We start from the raw sequence: 21,912 nt of genomic DNA on the forward strand, positions 1-21,912 counted from the left end.
AATTTCACTAACGTGAGTTTTTCCCACATTAAACTTTGTGGCCAGCCACTTAATATCTTCTTCTCACTATGCTTTACAATATCCACTTTCTCTTTTAGTGATAAACGTTTACGTTTTTGTGACATTTTTAATGTGAGTGTACTTCTGAACACTCAACTTGACACACTAAGAAAGTAATTTGCGGACTGCCCACGTACAGTATCGCAACTAACAACTGTGCTGCTTACCTTCAATAAAGTACAAGAACGTTCAAATGCACGATAATGATTGTTGCAAAGAATTCCGTTTAATTTACAACCGGCTTTTTTTTTTTTTTTTTTTTTTACACACTGTCCGCTATTTGGAAGTTTTAATTGCTGTTACGAGGTACATTTCAGTGTCCGCGTCTGTTATTGAGAATATTCACTTTTTGGAAGAATTTTATCATAAGGGCCAATGTTATTTTGCAGGGGAATTTTAAAATGTCCGCTGTTGAGAGGAGTCCGCTATTGGGAAGTGTCCGTTAAGGGAAGTTTCACTGTATTATTTATTTATTTATTTCGTTCAATTACCTGAAATTTCACCATTCTGCTTTGTATACTTCTGTCGGCCAAGCCATCTCTGTCAACTTCACACATCTCAATAAAGGACTTCACAAAGGTTCGTTTTCTGACAGATATGTGACTTGAGGAGAACAATGGCTATGAAGCTGTTTTCTATTGTCACTCTGTTTTCTTTGTCACTATTATTCTATTATTTCTCAGTTATTGTCTTATTATTTGCTTACTCTGATCACTGTAGTAATAATTATTAAAGGATTGACTTTTTCATCGTCATCATCGTCATCGTTTAATTATTCTTGTGGCCTGTTTCTCCAATTTAATTTTTATCATGAAGGATCCCGCTTTCCTTCCAATATTTAGGGCTCTTTATCTGCAGGACGATATTTCTTCATAATTTTCCCTGACCTTTTGTTCAGGACTCTTTTTTATATCTGCATTGGTTCTACTCATTTTTCATTAATTTGAATGTTGTGTTTTGTTTGAAATTCTGCCACATAAGAATCTTTCTGGGAATCTTTTATTTTTAATTTCATCCTAGGTGTTCGGAGAAGAAGTTACTTGGGATAGACTACAGACAATTACTGTATTACTGCTTATAGATTCTTTCTAAGTATATCTTGAATGGTTAATTGATTTTGCACATATTCCGGCAGCATGTGACGTGATGACAGAGAACGTGGTGCATGAGTGGCTGGCTGATTACAGTGCACTTAGCCCTGTTGAGGTGCACAGCTTCGCCAGCAGTTTGGAGCACAACCAGGAGGTGGTGGCAGCTCTGTACACTGTCCTTGAGGAGCGAAACAAATACCAAGAGGTACGTAATTGTAATTGTGTGTGATGAATCGAGTATTATGAGTGTAATTATCTTCAGAAGTACGAAATGTAATGTAACTTAATGTAGTTCATCAGTATGTTTTGCTTGGAGATTTAAGTTTAAAAACGTCATTCAGTGCTGCAAGGCACACAATTAGTAAAATGACTAGAGTATTGGTTTTTCATGTTTAAGACCCAAATTCAGATCCATGTGAGTCCAAATAATATTTGTGAAAATGGTATTGTAGCAGGTTTTCTTGCATTACTCCAATTTTCACACCAATTTTTCTCCTATTTTTATTTTCCCCCTATTTCTGTTTTTCTTCTTCTTCTTCTTCTTCTCATCCTCCACCATGCCTCTTTCTACTCCTCCGTTTTTCTCCTCCTTCTGCTCGCTTTTTCTTGCTCATACTTCGCCATTGTCATCATCTTTCATTCAGAGATTCCATATACTGTTGGAAAATGTTCAAAATCTGAAACAGAAATTTCATCATTCAAGTTTAATTTGTGTAAGCCAAGTATTCGAGAATGTGTAGGAAGTGTCCATAGTTTTCCTAATTTTTGCTCTCATCACTTCATGACTTCAAAAATGGGGAACATGTATGGATTTTATTTTCCATCAAAAATAGGTTCTTTTAGTGGGAAACATAAATACTGGGAGGCTCACTCCAATAGTTCCAGCTCGAGAAGCTATCCTTGAATAAGTACTTAAATTTTGGGAGACTGGACGTATTACAGTTAAGAAAATAAAAAAAAAAGTTGTGATGGAAGAAAAGTTGGATGACATTGGCTGTTGCTTGAAAAATTCTCCTAAAAATATATTAGGTGACCTGTCCAACAAGCAGGAATTTCTCGTTCTCCCACACATAGAGCTACAAAGTTGTTGAAAATCAAATTATACAAATTATGTGTTATGATATACAACTAGATGATCCTAGAAAAGGCATACATTTTGAGAATGGGTTGTTGTGAATAATGTACATGATGGAGAAATAGACCCATATTTCATTTTCTCTCCGCCTTCCAGGCGCCCCAACCTCAGAAGTGGGTTACAATTAAGCCACAGCCAGGAGAGAAGACCAGAAATGTCGAAAAGACAACCTGGTGGCATTGGATAAAAAAAAAAATTATTTTCTTCCCTGACAGGGTTTGGTTCCATCTCCACAGCTGCTGTCGACTTACAACCTGACATTAATCATGAGGTTTTTCTACATCAGGAGAAAGTTGGTTTATGGTGAGCCATGAGTGGGGAAAGAATTTTTAGGTCCTTTTTTTTTTTTCTTCCTCCTCCACAAAAAACAAAACAAAAAAATTAATGCTTATAGATGTGTGAATGTGATTTTACAGCCATTTTTTCAAGGTTGACTGAGATTGAGCCGAATTAGGCATTCTTTCAATAGGATTCCACCAACATTCATACAGCAAGCATTTACAGACAAGAAATTGGTCAAGTATTCCAGGACAGAGTTATTAGTGTCAATCTGTGGCTCCCTTAAGCGCACGACCTTAGACCCCTGTAGGTTATATCTTTGGTGTTCATTGAAAGATAGAGTACTTTAGTACGATTCTTGGCATCTCTCAGTGCAGTCCCTACCCGGAGATCCGATTGGGAGACTATTTTACCTCTTGCCCAGACATGTTCAAACATTTTTAACAAGAGCCAGAACAGGTCACATTGTCACTCAGTTGTACCTACACCGATTTCACATTTCTGATAATCCTACTTGTCTGTGGTGTAATAATCATGATGAAGATCTGGAGCACATTCTTCTATACTGTCCACCCATAAACCACAAAAGAAGTAAATTAAAATCATCAGTACCAGTTGCAGAAGGCACAGCCCTGCAGTATATATTGACTACACCCCACCTCTGGCTACTAGCAACAGGCATCTATAATGAACACCGATCAAAATACCCCTCATTTCTCGTGAAAAACAACAACTGAATAGACTACAGTGGACTATAGTGGACTTTATGTTGTCAGCAAACAGCTGGATACATCAAGAAGATTGATAGAGTGAACAGGTTAAACTCATGCTTCTTACAAGATCTTGGCATCTTAATGTATTTAATGTATGGGTAGGCAGGCATAATATTGGTCAGAAGATTGCCTCTATTTCTCAATGAGAATTTGAGTGAGTGATAGTGAACATGTTAAGGTGATGCCAAAAATGCATTGGAAAGAATGGCGGATAGTTTAAGCATGTTCTTAATTGGATGCATACATAACTTATTTCCAGCTTCAACTCAATGCACTGCATGGTTGATACGTGTAGTGTTGCTATGCATACAAAAACTGCCATGCAGGTGGACCACATTAAACTGAGACTGTCTGTATAATCTGATATGCATTCGAAAACTTAAAATTTCATTGTGCTTAATTAAAAATTGAAATGTAATTCTGTTATAAATTTTAAAACATCATGCAACTCGAAATGCATTTTTATTTCTGTGACATCATAACACATGACTTTACAACAGCTGTGTTCGATGCAAATGTGTTTAATCATTTCTGTGTATCATCTTTTTCATTCCTGAAAGTTGCTTGTTTGTGCTCGATTATAGAAAAGTATTAATTTTCTTGATCACACACTTGTAACACTTGCATATCATTAATGATGTGTATATTTGTTAAATAAACAGCTTTTTAGCTTCACTGTGTTGGTATTATTATTATTATTATTATTATTATTATTATTATTATTATTATTATTATTATTATTCAATAGTATTCAACAGTATTCAACAATAACACAAATATATGCATCAATAAATAATTTATTATGGTGTGTTTTCTTTCTGAAAGATTGCACATGAACAAATGTCATGTATGGTGCATTTTACTAGTCTACATCGCTTCCATTACCTGTGCTCTGGATACATTTTGCTTTTCACAGTGCATTTATCACTTTCACAATCGATTTGGATGTATCAACAATATCATTCTTCCCATAATTCTCTCTACCAACACTATTTACTATTAGAGCAATATAAATATTTAAGGTTAGTTTCTTATCCCTGTGATTATCATGTCATTGTGGAAGACATAAGAAAAGATTGGTGAGAATTGTGATAGTGATGGTGCTTATTTTAAGTTTAGGTTTCATATATTTTCGTGCCTTGGTTTCAATACAGATGAATTTTCTTGAAAATACGGGAACTATAACTAAGTGATGACTTACAATTTTTCATAATTAGGGAGTTTCTTTCTGAATCTAATTGTTTGGTGTGTTTGTTATGATGTGCATGTAGAAGTTTCCATTCAGGTGGTGTACGTAATGCAGATTTATAGCAATATAAATTAACTTCAGCTAAAACTGTCCTCCTACATATTTTGTAAATGGTCTTACTTTATTTTCTTTATAACTGATATCATTTTCTATTTCCTTGCAGTTAATTGATCCTGTGTGCAATCAGTTGTTTGGATTTTACCGTTCTCGTGAAGTAGAACTTCAGAGATTCACCCTTCAGTTTCTGCCAACCCTCATTTTTGTGTATCTGAATTCTGTTGCACATGGAGATAAAAAGGTATGAATTTAGCTTCATGTTTATAATTAACTGTTGAAATAACTAAGTAACAGTAAATTTCCTCTCAGAAGTGAACACACCTTTTCAAGATGCAGTTTAAGAAAATCGTGAATTAAACTTTTTCCATTATATGTGGTGTTTCAAAAGCGATGGTAAAAATTAGGGATTATAAGTAAAAACGAAGAGAAGCAAAAGAGTTCCAGTAAACATGGATCCGCAAATTAACTGTTTACGAGATAATGCCATTTTTTTGCTGGCTGGTGCTCAGTGACCTGAGTGCCTGGATATGGTAAAGTGGCAACATTCACATTTTGTATGTATAACACACTCTCCCCATCCCATTTCTTTCTAAGTATGAGATTATATCTAAATACATGATAATATTATGAACGGTGGATAGATAGAGAAGGACCTGTACCTAGGTCATAGGATTTAAATAATTTGGATTTTTGTGTATAGTGTTATGCAAAATGCCTAGTTTACCCAACAGAAATCACCATACCTGAAGTATTACAGTATCGGATTGTAGATGCCTTCCAGCAAATGAAGAATGAACCAGGATTCCTCAAGCACATTCTTGCAGCTTTGCTGAGAAGACTAGACATATACATTCAAGAGCATGGTCAGCATTTTGAACACCTGCTGTAAAATTGTTCAATTGACGTGTTCATATGGTACTGTACCTTGTTTATCCACAAACTTTACTGTTGTTTTTTGTGTATTTTCAATCATATTTCTGTGATGTTGAAGCCAAACTTATATATATTTGTCTCTTATAATTGATAAATTAAATAAAATTGTCACTGCTTTTGTTGGAATTAATACTTAGTATTCAGCAGATCCCAAACAGCATAAAATGACATTATCTGTTGTTGTTGTTGTTATCTAATGTCGGGATTTGACAACGAAGCCATTAGCATGACATTATCTTGTGAATGGTTATTTTGCAGATCCATGTTTACTGGAACTGTTTTGCTTCTCATCCCTAAATTTTTGACCATCACTTTGAATCCTCACGTGTGTGTTGTGTGTGTGTGTTTGTTGGTTGTGTTGTGTGTGTTTTTTTTCTTATAACATATTTACTTACAAGAATCATTTCCACAATTAGCGACGTAGGTAACAGTCTAACGTTTCTTATTCATAATTATAGAGTTCTTATAGAATTATTTTCAAATGTTGCAGAGTTGTCGCAGTGTCGAAACACTCCTTGTTGGGTTGTACAACTTGGAAGTGGTAGATGAAAATGGCCAACCAAAGGTTATGTCATTTCGTCTCCCTTCTCTGGCACAGGCCTCCATATATCACGAGGTATTTGTGTTACGATAGTATGTAGTTGTAATATGGTATTTTTTAATCTTATGAAATTTAATCATATTGAGTTTATCACAGTCCTTAATATTATTCTAAGAAATTGTGGTTAAATTAGTGGGTTACATTACAAAATTTTAACTGTAAGGAAAAAAAGGAGAAGAATAGGAACTGGGGATTAGATTAATGAGAGTGGATTAAACTAAGTAATTGAATTCTGCTAGCCTGAGAGTGTAAAGAATTCCATTTTCGAGATGGGAGCACCTGTAAGACATAATTCAGAATTCATTAGGTACCCTGATAATAGGATGATAGGCGAGGATGATTACTATTCTCCTGCAGCTCTTAATAAAAAGTAGGAGTAAACAAAAGCATCTTATAGCTAATGTATTCCTCCACAGTGTCATTTTCTATTTGTCTGACATGGTTAATTTTTCTATGTCTTGGAACTTTTTTCGATCCTTAAAAATTGCTGAAATGGAAACACTAGTAAATTCACTGACTTGTAATTTTTGTCATATCATTTGTGACTTCAGGTTATTTTTTCAGTGAATTGAATAAAGCATGTTTAGTATAATTCTCTTCTCATCACATGTTAAATGTTTGTCATAGAAAGCCATAATTTGCAACACACCCACCTACTTGATTCTATTTTTATATGAAACTGAAGTTTTAGGTAAAATGTGGATGTTTACACATTGTGAGATGATGATGGCGAGTTCAGATAACATTTTTAATATTAAATTGTTCACTAATCATGTATGTTTTCCGTAAAATATTCAGTATTTGGCTATTAAAATTCGTGTAATAAATTTTAAAATATCGTAGAAACTTCAAACAACTAATCTGTTTTTTCCTGGCATCTGAAAACAAATAATAAGCTATATACACAATATTAACTAGAGGGCATTCATTGTTTGAAAATATTAAAATTCAATTTCAACCATGAGTCATTTAGCAGCATTCAGTTACAGAAACAAACCAAATGATTATGGAAACTACATTATTACACTTCTGCTAGTCATATTACTTCTGTGATTGCCTTGGGGAGTTTTGTACGTGTTACTTTTGTTTATCTCCACTTTTTAGTAAGAACAGGGTGAGATTAGTGAAATTGAATTTTGTTATGGATGAGAAGTGATCAGTGGCAGATTAATCACTAGGCCGATATAGACCATGGCAGACTCTGGGGAAGAGAGGGGGAGTCACGCAAGGTGGTTAATTGTAAGGTGAATTATCAAATTGCCGTAGTTTTTTCTAGATACTGTTGTCAACATTCTAATGGAAACCTGGAAACCAGCCTCTTGCTTGGTTTATCTCTTTATTTCCCACAACATGAACATTACATTACAAGTTATAAGCTCGGCTACTTACTGCTGATCTCTGAAGGAGAATCGAGTTGTGGACAACATGAATTAAAATATGACTTAAACATGTCATTGTTTTAAAGCCTCTCTCATCCATAATTACCGTTTGAATAGATTTTATTTCAAGTATTAAGCAATGAAACAAGATAGTAAACTAAATAATATGATACCAGAAGCTTAACCCAGCTTAACCTAATCGCCTCATTTGACTAGCTTTCATTGCACGAGATTTACAATACCAAAACATCTTACAAAGACATCTTAATTAGTATGTACATACTTTCGGCATAAGCTCTGATAAATTCTGCATTAAAATCTTGTGTACTGTAATTATCCTTTATCAATTTTTTGTACAGCACATTCATCCCCAAAGTGAACATTTAAATCCAGTCTCAGGGAATTTAAATACGAGGCCATTGGGTTAATTTACTTTAGCTTTTCTTTTTGACATTTCTAATAAACTATTGTTGCTGATTCATTATCAATTTACTTTTTGAAAGTAGGTATATTATTTGAGAGTAAATAACACATTCCTTTTTCAAAAGGTATTTTTTAAGTAATTATAAAGCATATTCATAATAATTTTAATGAAACATATATAAAATCTAATAAATAGTTGATAAATTTTGCTTGGTATCCTTTCATTCAAAAATAGTTTGTGTGTCATAAATCTACGACAGACTCCTGGCATTGTTGTTTAAGGAAGGATGCTATGTTAGGAATTTTGATTGGACTTGACTAGTTTGAACCTCCAAGCTTTGAATTTCATGACAAGTGCAGTAACCACTTGACCACTGAGGATGATTTTGGAAGTAGATCTTGTAAATAATGTACCGATAATAACATTACAACAAATGGCTTGCATTTTCGGAATGTGAGACATACCCTTAACAAAAAGTTTTAGGATATATTTTTGTATCCCAGAGCCTAAAGTAACTTTGTAATAATATTTGAATTGATGTTGCTGTTACAGCCAATGAGTCTAGCACCGTGTTCTTTAACAGAAAGTGCTCTGCGGAGATTAGAAGAATGTAACACGAAACTGGTGAGCTGGGGGCCACTTCCTCAGGTAGAGGCACTTAATGCTCAGAATAGGCTCAAAGTAATGACAGCTCTTCTGTTCGTATACAACCGTCAGCTTAGTCTTCTACACAAATCAGCTCTGGAGCACGTCTGTAAAGTCTCTTCCAAGTAAGTGTGTTTGGAGCATTCATATTAATTATACAAACTAATTTTTACATACACAGTATAGAAGCATTTTGGTGCTGTAGAAGATAGATTTTGAGAGTTTGATGGAAGTACAGGTTTTCAGTAATCTTTATATATGAAATATGAACTGTTGCTATAGTCTGGATCATCTTACTTTATACCCTGAGGGTGAAACCTAACCATTTCCCACCTATTACTAGATATGCTAGTGGATTATAGTGATTTTCTAGTTGTTAAGTTTAATTGTCTTTTGCTAACTTTATTTCGAATTTCATCCTTGACAAAATAACACTAACTGGTAGTTACTTTCTATTGACAGCATTGTTTGTCTTTGAAAATGCTGCCAATGTTATGCAACGAAAGTTACTAGCAAGTGTTATCTGAAATTTGAATGTAATTAATAATTAATAATATCATTATTAATAAATAATACAGTAACAATTTTATTAATAAATAAACAATATATATTGTAAAGTCTTATTAGGTTTTCGGAATTTGTACTAATCATTTCATGTGTCAAAGAAAATAAATTTTTAGGTTAGGTCTGATGAATCATAAACTGTTTAGTCAAACCAGTAAATTCCATATTATCACATAAAATACATTTTAATATTAGGTCAATCATACAATATGACATAGGTCAGTATATTATTATTATCGTCGTCATTATTATTTTTTCAGTACATAGCATAATTTGACCTGCTTTGGTGATATCTGGTAACAGTTGGCACATTGAAAAGACAGCTATATTAGCTTTTTAAGAACTAATCTTACATGAACCCCACTATAGTTGAACGTGCAATAGGGGAAACTAATTTTTGTCATTGCCACATAGGTACATTTGGTTTAATCACTAAGAGAGTGGGTATGTATGTTGTTTTTAATAAACGTTTTAGATTCATTTCAAGAACTCTTCTATATTAATATAGTTCCTACAGTTTCATTTCTAAGTGTATATACTGTACTATATTTCTTAATTGATAACATTTCTTTCTCCTATTATTTGGAAATTGTAAAATTGGGATTCGATTGTGTACCTGTATAATAAACTTTAGTTCTATTACAATCGTCCAAGATTGAATCTCCAAACTCCCTTTTGAAAAAAATACCCCTTAATAGGCAAAGGAAGACATCAGAAAACTACTCTTAATCAGAATTATAAAACATAAACAACAGAGACTAAATTCAGTGAACTGAAAGTCATTTCTCTGGCAGGCTCAAAGGACAACCAGTAGTAAAACCGGGTAGGAAAAGGAGAAAATGTTGTAAGGAAGAAGAGGTAAAGATAAAATAAAAGAACATATAATGAAGAAGAAGAAGAGAGGAAAGGACTATCATGATACATAATACGTTAATAGAAAAAAATCCATTCTTTAATGTAAGTGAATAGACTATACACAAATAGAATTAAAAACCACTTTTTCAATATTATAACTGCCAAAAATCATCTTTGTAACATCATAGACTTTCTTCATACTTCTTATTATGGAAAAAATAAATATGACAATTCGTGAAATGCATAACCTTGTTTTGTATGCTATAAACCAAATTAGTGGTTTATGTACATGCAATGTGTAATGTCGAAGAACATTTTTGCAGGTTGGTAACTCAGGGTTTCCATAAGCCAGGTCACCATCAGCGTTCATCATATGGTTCAAGTGACTCAAGTTTTGTTCCACGGCTACTACCACGGATTCCTGTGAGTTCACAATTTCTTCTGGAGCTGATACATGCTGTGTACTTTGCCATGTTTAATGACTTCAGCTACATAGCAACGCAAGCTCTTGAGGACATCTATGGTCGTGCCTGTTACGAAGGATATGCACAGGTGGTCTTGGTCACCAGTGCTATCCGAAATTCACTGCAAGTAAATCCTTCAGGTACGAATTTTTTAATCAGACATTTGTTGTTCACTAATGCTCTTGGCTTTTAATATCCTCCATTTGCTATCAGATATTTTACTACAGATCTTTAGCAAGTCCACCTAATTCATTCCAACCTTTTTAAAATGTCATATCTCTTGTGAACTTTTTCTGTTATTGCATTTATGTGTGTGTCTCAGGTTAATATCCGATCTAGGTGCATAGATATTTACGATTTTCTTGTAAATGTAAAGTTTTTTTCCAGCTCTATTTAAATTAATTTGAGAGTTGCTGTGATCTAGACTGCTAGGGTGAATTTATTGTGTCCAACGCTATGGAGTAACGATTAGCATGTCTAACTGTGAAATAAGCAGGCTTGGGATCAAATCCTGGTTTGTACGAGTTACATGGTTGAGTTTTTGTCTGGGGTTTTTCCTCAACCCATTAAGAACAAATGCTAGATAACTTTCGGCGCTGGACCCTGGACTCGTTTCACTGGCATTATCACCATTACACCCAGGTGCTAGATAACCACCGCAGTTGATAAACCAATTAAGAAAATTATTGTGGAACGTCTTTGCTGTGTTGAAGACCATCTTATTTTCACTGCACAGTTTTTCATAGAGTTTTTTTAATCCATGACCCATTTACCTGGGTTAAATTCTAAATCCCTCCGCAGTGTATATGAAAAGAAGTAGAGCTGTTTTCTGTCTCAGTTCTTTATTTCATTTGGATTTTTTGTTTTTTCAGCTTTCTTCTCAAAATATGCGATGCACGTAATTTTTTTATTCATTACTCTGTTTATTTACTTTTATGGTACGAAATTGATGTTATTTTTAATCCTGTCAATATTTTCGTTTCTGTCTAGCCTTTTATAGCCTACTGTTTTGTTCAAGAATCTTTTCTCGTTTTTGTTGCAAATATTTTTGTGCAAATGATATAATACAGTAGAATCCCTCTTAACCGGAACCAAAGGGACCAGGCTAGTGCCGGATACGAGATTTTGCTGGATAATTGAATAAATACTGGTATATACAAAAAAAAAAGTTCGTATTTCATGTTGCCAAATGTTGAAACTGCAGCCATATGAAACTTATTTCTCTATCACTTGCTCATAACTGAATAAACATAAAAGCTGTGTGGAGTTTCCTTATTAAAACACATCACACAACACAAATACAGCACTAATTATTCTAGGTTCGAATATTCACTGACAGCAACATTGACAGCCCGAATATGACTAACTAAACATAAAAACTGTGGATTTTCTTTATTAAAACACATTACACAACAAAAATAATACACTAATTTTAGGTTAGGATATTCACTGAAAACGAAAGTTCGTGCGAACTTCCTAATGTGGCAACACTGACGGCCAAAACATAAGTAAATAAATATAAAACTGTGTGAATTTTCGTTATTAAAACACATCACACAACACAAATAATTCACAAAATTTTAGGTTCGAATATTCACTGAAAATGAAAGTTTGTGCGAACTTCCTAATGTGGCAAAACTGATGGCCCAGACTGTGGCAGTCTGGTGGATTTAAACTTTTTTTTGTCCAGCCAAAAGTGCCGTTGTTTTGGTATTGCCGGTTATTTGGGTGCCGGTTACAAGGGATTTTACTGTAGATCCAAGCCTTAATATATTTCATAATGGACCAAGGCATTGTTTTATATATTCTTATTCTAGTGTCTTTTTAACTAAGCACGGTTTGGAGACTTGATTAATTATTTTCAATTTTTACTGCATTATTTTATCCAGTATTAAGTGATAAAACAATTTTTTTATGCTTTAAATCCATGTGTAGGTCAACCTAGTGATGGACCAATGGGCATCAGTGTGGCCCTGTCACCTGCCACCACCACTGTCACCACAGTTTCGAAGTCGATGATCACAAATGCCTCCTTCCGAACCAAGAAATTGCCAGGTATGGCTTTAACCATTTATTTAAGTAGAAGTATGGAGACTACTATATTATGTGGTTATAACCATGTGTTGTATTTTGGAATAATTTTGTAGACAGCTACCTAATTTGAAGCCCCATATATGTAATAACAAAAGTGATAAACCTTTTCTCACCTATGGTCATTTGGATAATAGATGTTGTATTATCCCACTGTATGAGTTTTTTGTTTACGTATTATTTATGTATACTTATAAATGTTGAACCTGTTTGACATGGATGAGATGATTTATATGAGAATGGAGCAGAGATAGAATAAGATTGGCAAGGACAACCAGAGTATTAAGAGCTGACCTTGAACTGCAGCTGGTTTCTTGTATGCATCAGATGTTAGTATCATTGTATGAAAACGAATTAAATAATTTTCCTACTAGTGAAATTTATATCTCACATAAAATCTTTCATTTAAGAACTTATTTTTCATAGATTTCAAAAGTTTATGTTAATTTACAAATATGCATGTATTATTTTAGATATTTTATAATACAGTGAAACCTCACTTCACTATTTTCAACAGGATACCTGGAAAAATGTATGGGTTTAGGAAACAATAGTTGCAGGAGTATACATGAAATGAATGAAAATAGGATTACCATATCCTGAAACGTAAAAATGAGGACACCATATCAATCTGACCTTTCTTATCCCCTAGATAACGTCTTACAGATATAAATGCACATAGTGAGGCAAAACCGTAAATTTCAGATAATTAAAATTAAGTCGAATGTTTAATATGCTGCATATTTTGATACATAATTCCTAAATTATTAAAATCTGAGAATGGATATAGAAATAAAACTACAAGAATAACTTCACTGTTCAATCACATTTCAGTCACTCATGTTAAAAAAAATGATAACTTGATTTAAACAACCTATGAATATTTCTCTGTTGATAGGATTTTGTTTAAAATGTCGGGGATTTTTAGCAAGTATGAATGAAATGCTACGCAACTGAAATGACGAAATTTGTACTTCACTATAGCTAGCCTTTAGGTTAATTAGCATAAGAGTAACCGTTTTTTAAGTGGGCACCAATTTTTTGTTTGTAATGGTGGTTACATCATCCACTCACGTAAACCTCCAGTATGACTGGAGGGCCACACCTGTCGTTGGTTAATGGGTCCATCGGACCTGGCCGGGAGGAGTTTTAGAGTCCACCGACCTTTCTCACAAGCACCACTTGTGGAACATTTCTACACCGTGGCAGGCCAGCGTAAGAGATGAAATAGCATTTCCTCTATTTCTGATGGTGCTGTCCTCCCACAAGGTGCAGTACTGAGCACAACCTTGTTTAACATCTACATCAGTGATCTCCCCCCGGCTGTTTCAAGCGCAGAAATAAAGACAGCTCTTTTTGCAGACGACATAGTCATGTGGACATCTTCCCCACAAATAGTCAAATCCAAAACTTCAATGGAAAAGGCTCTGATCCTATTAGAAAAGTGGACTGACAACAATTTGATGGCCATAAATACTGATAAAACAACGTTTCAAATATTTAGCTTGAAGAAAAAAAATCCCAAAACTAAATCTACAGTTCAAGAAAACAAACCTGAGCCAAACATATGAAACGAAATATTTAGGGACAATTTTTGATTCAAAATTATCTTGGAGAAATCATATTGAAGCAGTAGTAAACAAATCAACAAAAAGACTTCCAATTTTAAAGAGATTAGCTGGAGCAAAGTGGGGTAGTAATCGGCAGACTTTGAACATCGCGTACAAAACATTCATCAAGCCAATACTTCTCTACAATGTGGAGATATTACTTACAGCAAATAATTTCAACCTGAATCGACTAGAAGTATGCCAAAATCAGGCCCTGCGACTAATAACTGGTGGAGCAAAATCAACCCCAATCATGGCAATGCAAGCCCTAACCCAGAACCCTCCAATATATCTCACTCTAGAAGAGCAGGCACTAACACATCATGAAAAAATGCTCCGGTTAACAACAACAAAATGGGAAAAAAGACTGTTACAACCAACCAAGTTGAAAACACAAACAAGTTTCCTGTCCAAAGTCACGGAAATAAAAACAGAATTGAATCTCCCTAAATATAAAGAAAACATTTTAAGCAGAGAAAACCCTCTAACCTTCGAACCAATTAACATTCGACTAGATTTAGAAGAACCAGTTACAAAATCTGAAACTTCCAAACCTGTACTAAAAGCGCTAGCATTAGAAGCTGTGAATAGATACCCACCAGAAGAATGGTTACATATCTACATAGATGGGTCTACTATCGATAACAACTCAGGATCAGGAATTATGTGTGCGTTATTCTCATTTTATCAACCAGTAGGATATCATACAACAACTTTTGATGCGGAAATAATGGCTATTCATATCTCACTCCAACACCTACTATACAGAATAGATAAATTTCAAAATGCTGTCATTCTCTCTGATTCTAAAGCAGCATTATATGCAATAAATTCATATAAAATGATGTCAATCCAAATTAAAGAATGTCACAAAATGATCCAACAACTTCAAAAACTACAGAAAAGAATTCAATTGCAATGGATACCTGCACATTGCGGAATTGCTCGAAATGAAACTGCTGACTTTCTTGCCAAAAAAGGATCCAATTTAATTCAGAATATAAATACAAGCCTACCTTTTACATCCATCAAAAGACTAATTAAAAATAAATATAAAATCAAGCAAAACCAAGCACTATGTACCAAAGCCAAAGATAAAAAATGGAGCATTTTAATAAAAAAGCCAGAAATTATTCCAGAAATCCCACGTAAATCTGTAGTAGCAAAATTCAGACTGCTTACAGAACACGATTATTTGGCCAAACACTTGAATAAAATAGGAATTTACACAAATCCAAATTGCCCTCTAGCAACAAAGAAGAAGAAATGACTGAAGATCATCTACAAACCTGTGAAGTTCTGCCTGATGGATCCACCACAGAGAAATATTGGAGAGCAAGAACGCTAATGGCTTCGTTGCCAAAGCCCGGCATTAGATAACAACAACAACAACAACAACTATAGCTAGCCTTTTGCTGACTCCGCAACAAGAAGATTCTTCTCCTTATACCACTGCATTTTAAATAAAGTAATGGCAAATGCTTGGTGAGCATGGCAAAGAACTTTCGATTCTCATCTGAAAGCTCATGTGAAGCAATTACAAAGGCAAATTGAGGTAACAGGATAAACAGAATCTCATGTGAATCATGTATGCACCGACCAATAAAGTAGTGAGAATAATTAAATGAAGGTGAAATGGGCTCTGTACTTCAAATCTTAAAAAGAATGTCAAGTGTCATTCTTAGCTCCTGATTCATGAGTAAAACAAAAATGCAAGGTATGTAGAAAATATTAGTGTCTGTTGCTTAAATCCAATCATTTTTTAAGTTTAAAGTCATGGATCCAATTTCCGGACGTTTGCGTTGATTTTGAAAATTTCTTCTGGAAGGTAATGTAATCCTTGGAAATGAGAACATGTCCGGGAAAATGAGGACTTATGGTAATCCTGAAAAACAACCACAAGTGCAAAAATGTACTCTAATGAGATATTTGAAGTTTATTGTGTAATAGGTCCATTTGATTTGCAGTAGTCCATACAGACACAATTACACCCTGCCTCCAAATTTTAACCCACTGCTTGTGGCTATATAGAAACATACAGAGAAAGTTTTCTCTATTAGGCAGCAGTGTTATTTCAATTTATAAAATTTTTGCAAAAATATAGAATCAAGAAAACATTTGAAGATTCAACATTGCACATTGTAGTTGTCTGCCTTGTCATTGCAGTTCTGTAATGTAAAATGGTGACTGAACAGCACATTGCTCATTGTTGCTTGTGGTTTCATGAGACGAAATCCTTGAATGACAGTTGATTTTTATCCACTTAACAAGAAGTCAATCTGATAATGGTATATTGACTTTATAAAACAGATGTATCTGTAAGAGCAAAAGTTCTGACCACTCATCAGCAGCTGATGTGATTGTGGAATGAAATAAAGAATAATTTGTTCAAAGTCTTCACAAGTCAACTTGAAGAACCTGTAGGAAACTTGGAATAGAGAGATCAATTGTGTGGAGAGTTCCCTGTAAGAGACTGTATTTTAAACATTTCAAATTACAGTTGTTACAATTACTGTCTGAAGATGACAAAATGAAGAGAGCAATCTTCTACGAAAACTTTATCGACACTTTCGAAAGAGATGAGTCCTTAGATTCATGCCTTATCTTTAGTGATGAGGCAACTTTTCACCTTTATGGAAAAACAAACAAACAAAATTTGTGAATTCGGGGAAGCAATAATCCCTCATGCTAATGTGGAATTTGTGCATGATTTACCAGAAGTTAAAGGACAAAGTTTTTGATCCCTTTTTTCCTTTTGGAGAGATTAGTGACATCTGGACATGTAGTAGAACTGGTTATAGCCTCAAATGAAGGAGGACTTTCTGAATGTTTAGTTTTTCAGCAGGATGAGGCACTTCAACATTTTCACTTAGAAGTGAAAGGTTTTCTCGATGATTGGTTACCTGGAAATTGGATAGGCGAGGTGATCAGACTCCTTGGCCACCACGTTCACCAGACTTGACACCTCTTGATTTCTTCTTTTGGGGTTTGTCAAGGATTGTGTGTACACTTCACCAATGCCAGAATCCCTGGAAGAACTTCGACACTGAAGTTAAGAGATGGTCACCTGAGTCAACTCTCTCATGCTACAACATACATGAGAGGAATTTTTCTATCATTCCAATGTTTGTAGAGTAATTTGGAAAGCACACACAGAATAATGAGATAAAAACATGAAGTGATTGCGCATATATACAATGTTGTTTCGCAGTTGTAACTTCAGTATGTAATTAAATAATATTTGTAATTGTCCCATTCATATTGAACCACGTTATATTTATCAAATCACAGGAAGGTACTCCAATAATGTTATCATTTCCACTGTCAAGTCTAGTTTGTATTACTTTTTAAAAAGTCATTAATCTTCATTTGTTTAGTGGATCCTTTAATTTTCAAACTGAACAACAAAATTTCTGTGTTAGTGATGTATATTTGATCTCTCTTCGCTATGTCATGAGCATAAATGAACACTTTCTCAGACTCTCTTGTAATGTCCGAACTTGTCTCACAAGAAACGTTATGTAGGACAAAGTTCAATTTTATTAAAGGGTAACAATAGTGATGATGATAATAAAATGGAGCACTGTAAACACTCTACAGATGGCGAACAGAATATTTATTATGGCGAAATTGCGAATTGAAATGTTACATATTAACATATAGGCAGGATTTTACAATTGGACCAGGCTATCAACATCCCCAAAAATTCTTCTAGGTCATTGGCAAGTAAGGAGCATGCCTAACCTTACAGAGTTCAAACTAAAACTTGCTACACCAATTTCCAAAAACATTAATCATGTTACTACAACTGATATGTGTGTGTGTGGTGTTGCTCTTTCTTAAATTTGATCAATCCAGAATTAATGTTCTTCAGAACTAAAAATTCTGACAGTTGCGAGAAAATAATAAATCAAGGAAAGATTGATGTTCATTTTACTCCTATATGTAGTTTAAATAGGATTTGTTAAAAAACCATAGATACCAAGAAAAGGATACTTCAAGGTTTACTATAATTTCACTAAAAGTAGGCTCATTTGGGAAGAAATGAAATCTGTAGTATACTTTGAAAGTGGAAATACTCATCAAGAAGCAAAACGCAAGTGATGCTGTTTTTTTTTTGTATACTTTAACGTGATGGAAAAGAAAACCTGTTTTGAACTCGTGAATTTTTTTTCCTGCCTGTAAGACGCACTTCTTTTCTTTGAAAATAAGTCTGAAAAACAGGGTGCATCTTATATGCCAATACTGAATTCGTGAATTGGTCAAAGCTTCATGGAGTGCTGTGAAAACTGAGACAGTGGTTAAATCATTTAAGAAGTGTGGCACTGGATGGTATAGAGGACAATTTATTGTATGAGTACTCAATTTCTGATTTAGAAGAGGTTTCAAGTGACTTCAGTTAGCTCTGGAGATGAATTTATGGGTTTTGACGAAGATTAAAATGTTTTCTTTCCTAGTTAGATTAGGTATTTGATGAAAGTATACCTACGTACATGTATTACTTTATATTTGAAATATGATACTGTAAATTGCTTATATTATTCAGTGATAAAGTTTTTTTCCCTAAAAAGTGTGTACAAAACAAGATGCACCTTATATGCCGTCGAATATGGTATTTCTCGACACTTAAGATTCTGTTTCTAATCTGAAATAATGAAATATATAGAATAAAAAAGTTTATGAATAAGTATTAAAATGGATTTCCGAAAATCATTAGGTAACTTATGGCACAACATATTTTTAACAGAAATGAATTTACTCGAAGTGTTAGTACAACAGTGTGTGAGGTAATAAAATACACCAAACAAATTCCATTTTTTCTCTATATCTAAATTTAATTAATTTCGTTTCGTGTGTTATAACATGAAATTTTCGTTTTCATTCCATGGATGCCTATTTGTCAATAGAACATCACATTAATAAACTTGCATAATAGTTTAAAAAGGGAAAAATATTTCTACAAATTATAAAATACGCATGATTCAAGTAAGAAATACTCCTATATATTAATAGCTCTGATAGTACAATTCCGAACAACTATACAATGCAATATAAGGATATATATGTTAATTAAATTTGAAATCTTCGGCAGACTTCTTTTCAGCTTGCTGGGCTTAAGATTTTTCTCTTTCAAATTACAGAAATTGTTTTGTAGTAAAACGTTATTTGTGTTAGTATTTCTTTTATGAATTGGAAACACTTTTGGTATTAAAAATAACTTATAAAAAAACGTGGCAGTGTTCCAGGAAAAATTGTCAAGTGTTATGTATTATGTATCACATGTTATACTTGCTGTCACAGATACCTTCGTTGGAAATGCACTTAACTATGTGTGCAGTATTAAACTTCTTGGTTACATTTCCAAAATATAACACTTTAACATATGCTATCATGCTGTAACTGAGTAGTCTATTTATGCATTTAGTAATCTGGCTGTTGGTTCAAGAGATTGGTTGTGGTGTATCATGTTGTAGTTTGGTCTAGTGAAATATGGTTAGTTTAATTTGGATCTAGTTTAGTCCTTGCTTGAAGAATGATTGATTGGTTGCTCTGTTTGGAAATTATGTGTAGATATTTGCATTTTGTTTCCTTTCCACAGCATTTTGAGTACGCTCAAACACTCACTAGTGTTTTGTAGTGAGATAAGAATTAAATATGAGTACTGTGGTTTAATGATGTAGTTTCACTGACTGTCGATTTATAGTATATTACACAACGTTAATTGTGTAATTTGGAATTTTATTTTGAAATTATGTGATGTCATTTCATTTTATTTTGTATAAAGATACTGAAAACTTGATGTGTTACACAAAAAAATGTGTGATGAAGAAACGATACTATCAATAGCTTTTAAGTAGAGTCGACCTCATGGAATCCGGACAGTTCGTCCCTGAAAATCCATCCCAGGACTAATTCGTTCCCAAAACAAATTCGTTCCCAGACAATTCGGTCCCATAACAAAAAAAAAAAAAAAAAATAAAAAAAATAATAATAATAATAAAACGTAACTCTTGGTTACGGACAGTGACGTCATAATTTGTTTCGTGATGTAATGATGTGGTTAGTTCATGAACCGTTTGTGAAATGGCACATTTATGATGTAATTTCTCTGTAAGTAAATTACTTAATTTTCAATGGTTTTGTGACCATAGTTATATATGCAATAATAACACAATAATTCGTACCCAGACTATTTGGTAACTTAACAAATTCTGTTCAGTCCAGGCTTAATATTTGGACCTGATACATAGCAACAATGTCTTTGAAGAAGCAATGTTGACTGTTGTAGATAAACAAGTCAATTTAGATATTGAGAGGAAAGTTTAAAACCAGTGTTCATTGCATTTTTCACCCTCTCCCCCATCTCTACCCTCCTTTGAAATTCCAAATGGCACCCCTGTCTTCTTTCTTCGCTTTTCTCAGTCACCTTCAGGAAGAAGTCGTGGAAATTGACATTAAAATTGACTGGGCAGAGGGCGGCCATTCACCTGCCAAAAAAAAAGTACTTGTTCATGGAAGCCTGCATAGGCAGGGTGATTGGACGATATCCCACTTAAAAAATATGTAATTGGGAACAGTTAATAACCCTTGGTACGCATTATCTTTGGAACCAACTGAGACCAAAAGGTTTGGGAACCAATTTCAACTTGGACCAAACGTTAACAGAACCAGTTTCCTGAACCCAATTGTCCGGGGACATAAAGTCGGGGATGAATTGTCCTAGACCTGACCTCATAGTTGCCTTTAACTTATATTTGGCATTTTCTCATTTAGTTGTGAATGTAACAAAACTGGCTTGGTGCAATAGTCAGAAAATTGAAAAAGATATACTGAATATTTAGTATTGGTTAGATTTCAGCGTATCAGACATATGAGTGCTAAAAAGTATTCACAAACCAGATGGTACAATTAACACATTTTATTAAGTTGTATTTTTCTTCATTATGCAACTCATATACTATAAAAAAACACACCAGAATATCACAAAATTCGACCAACATACTTCTAGGAAAAAAATAGTGTGCTAAGTTTCGCTTTGTTCTTCAAAAAGTGTGTTGTGATGTCACTTCCACCATAAAGGTACATGACTTGAGTACTAGTTACTTGTTACTTATTGGGGTGCATATTGGATAGTTTGTCATTGGTTGATATATTCATGGCCACTGATAAGTGCAGTGACATAATCTATATGCAGAAAATCATTAAATGTTGTGCACAGAAGCAGAGCAACGACCTATGTTCACAAATTTTGAAAAGAAATAAAGATTTAAAACAAATGTAAATATATTTTTTTTAAATAATTAGATTCTATAATAAGTAATATTAGATAGAACAGTAGTTTCAGGATCGTCTTCAGTGTTGCACTCCTCAACACAACTACCAGTGTCCCCACAACCACTATCATACTGATGCATCAAAACTTCTGACGGTGCGGAAAATATGCAAAACACTACTGTAGATTGACTGACATCATCTGGCCGATCTTTCAACCAGCCACTAAGTCCCAACTCATTATCAGCTTGTTGAATTTCTCTCTGGTATCTCCAGTGTTGTGACCTACTCTCGATTAGTGGTCAACATAACATAGTTTTCACCATCCTTAATGATTTCATCAGACGTAGCAATACAGTAACTGACGCAATCATGAGAATCGTACTCCATTTCCAAGTAGCTTGGCACTCCCTTGCCCCAGCAGGTAGGT

The 21,912-nt window shown here is 34.0% G+C and overlaps 1 protein-coding gene across 1 annotated transcript in view; it reads left to right on the forward strand.

Annotated features, from left to right (window-relative positions):
• Positions 1 to 21,912, forward strand: part of Hyccin (PI4KA lipid kinase complex subunit hyccin) — a 55,828-nt gene that overhangs the window by 17,399 nt on the left and 16,517 nt on the right. Inside the window, exons 2-7 of the mRNA XM_069832998.1 lie at positions 1,196 to 1,356; positions 4,751 to 4,885; positions 6,068 to 6,193; positions 8,534 to 8,751; positions 10,369 to 10,649; positions 12,445 to 12,564. Coding sequence (XP_069689099.1) covers positions 1,207 to 1,356; positions 4,751 to 4,885; positions 6,068 to 6,193; positions 8,534 to 8,751; positions 10,369 to 10,649; positions 12,445 to 12,564 — 1,030 coding nt within the window. The 5' untranslated portion in view covers positions 1,196 to 1,206. The remainder of the gene's footprint in view (positions 1 to 1,195; positions 1,357 to 4,750; positions 4,886 to 6,067; positions 6,194 to 8,533; positions 8,752 to 10,368; positions 10,650 to 12,444; positions 12,565 to 21,912) is intronic.

This window comes from Periplaneta americana, chromosome 8, assembly GCF_040183065.1.
Source record: "Periplaneta americana isolate PAMFEO1 chromosome 8, P.americana_PAMFEO1_priV1, whole genome shotgun sequence".
Taxonomy (NCBI): Eukaryota; Metazoa; Arthropoda; class Insecta; order Blattodea; family Blattidae; genus Periplaneta; species Periplaneta americana.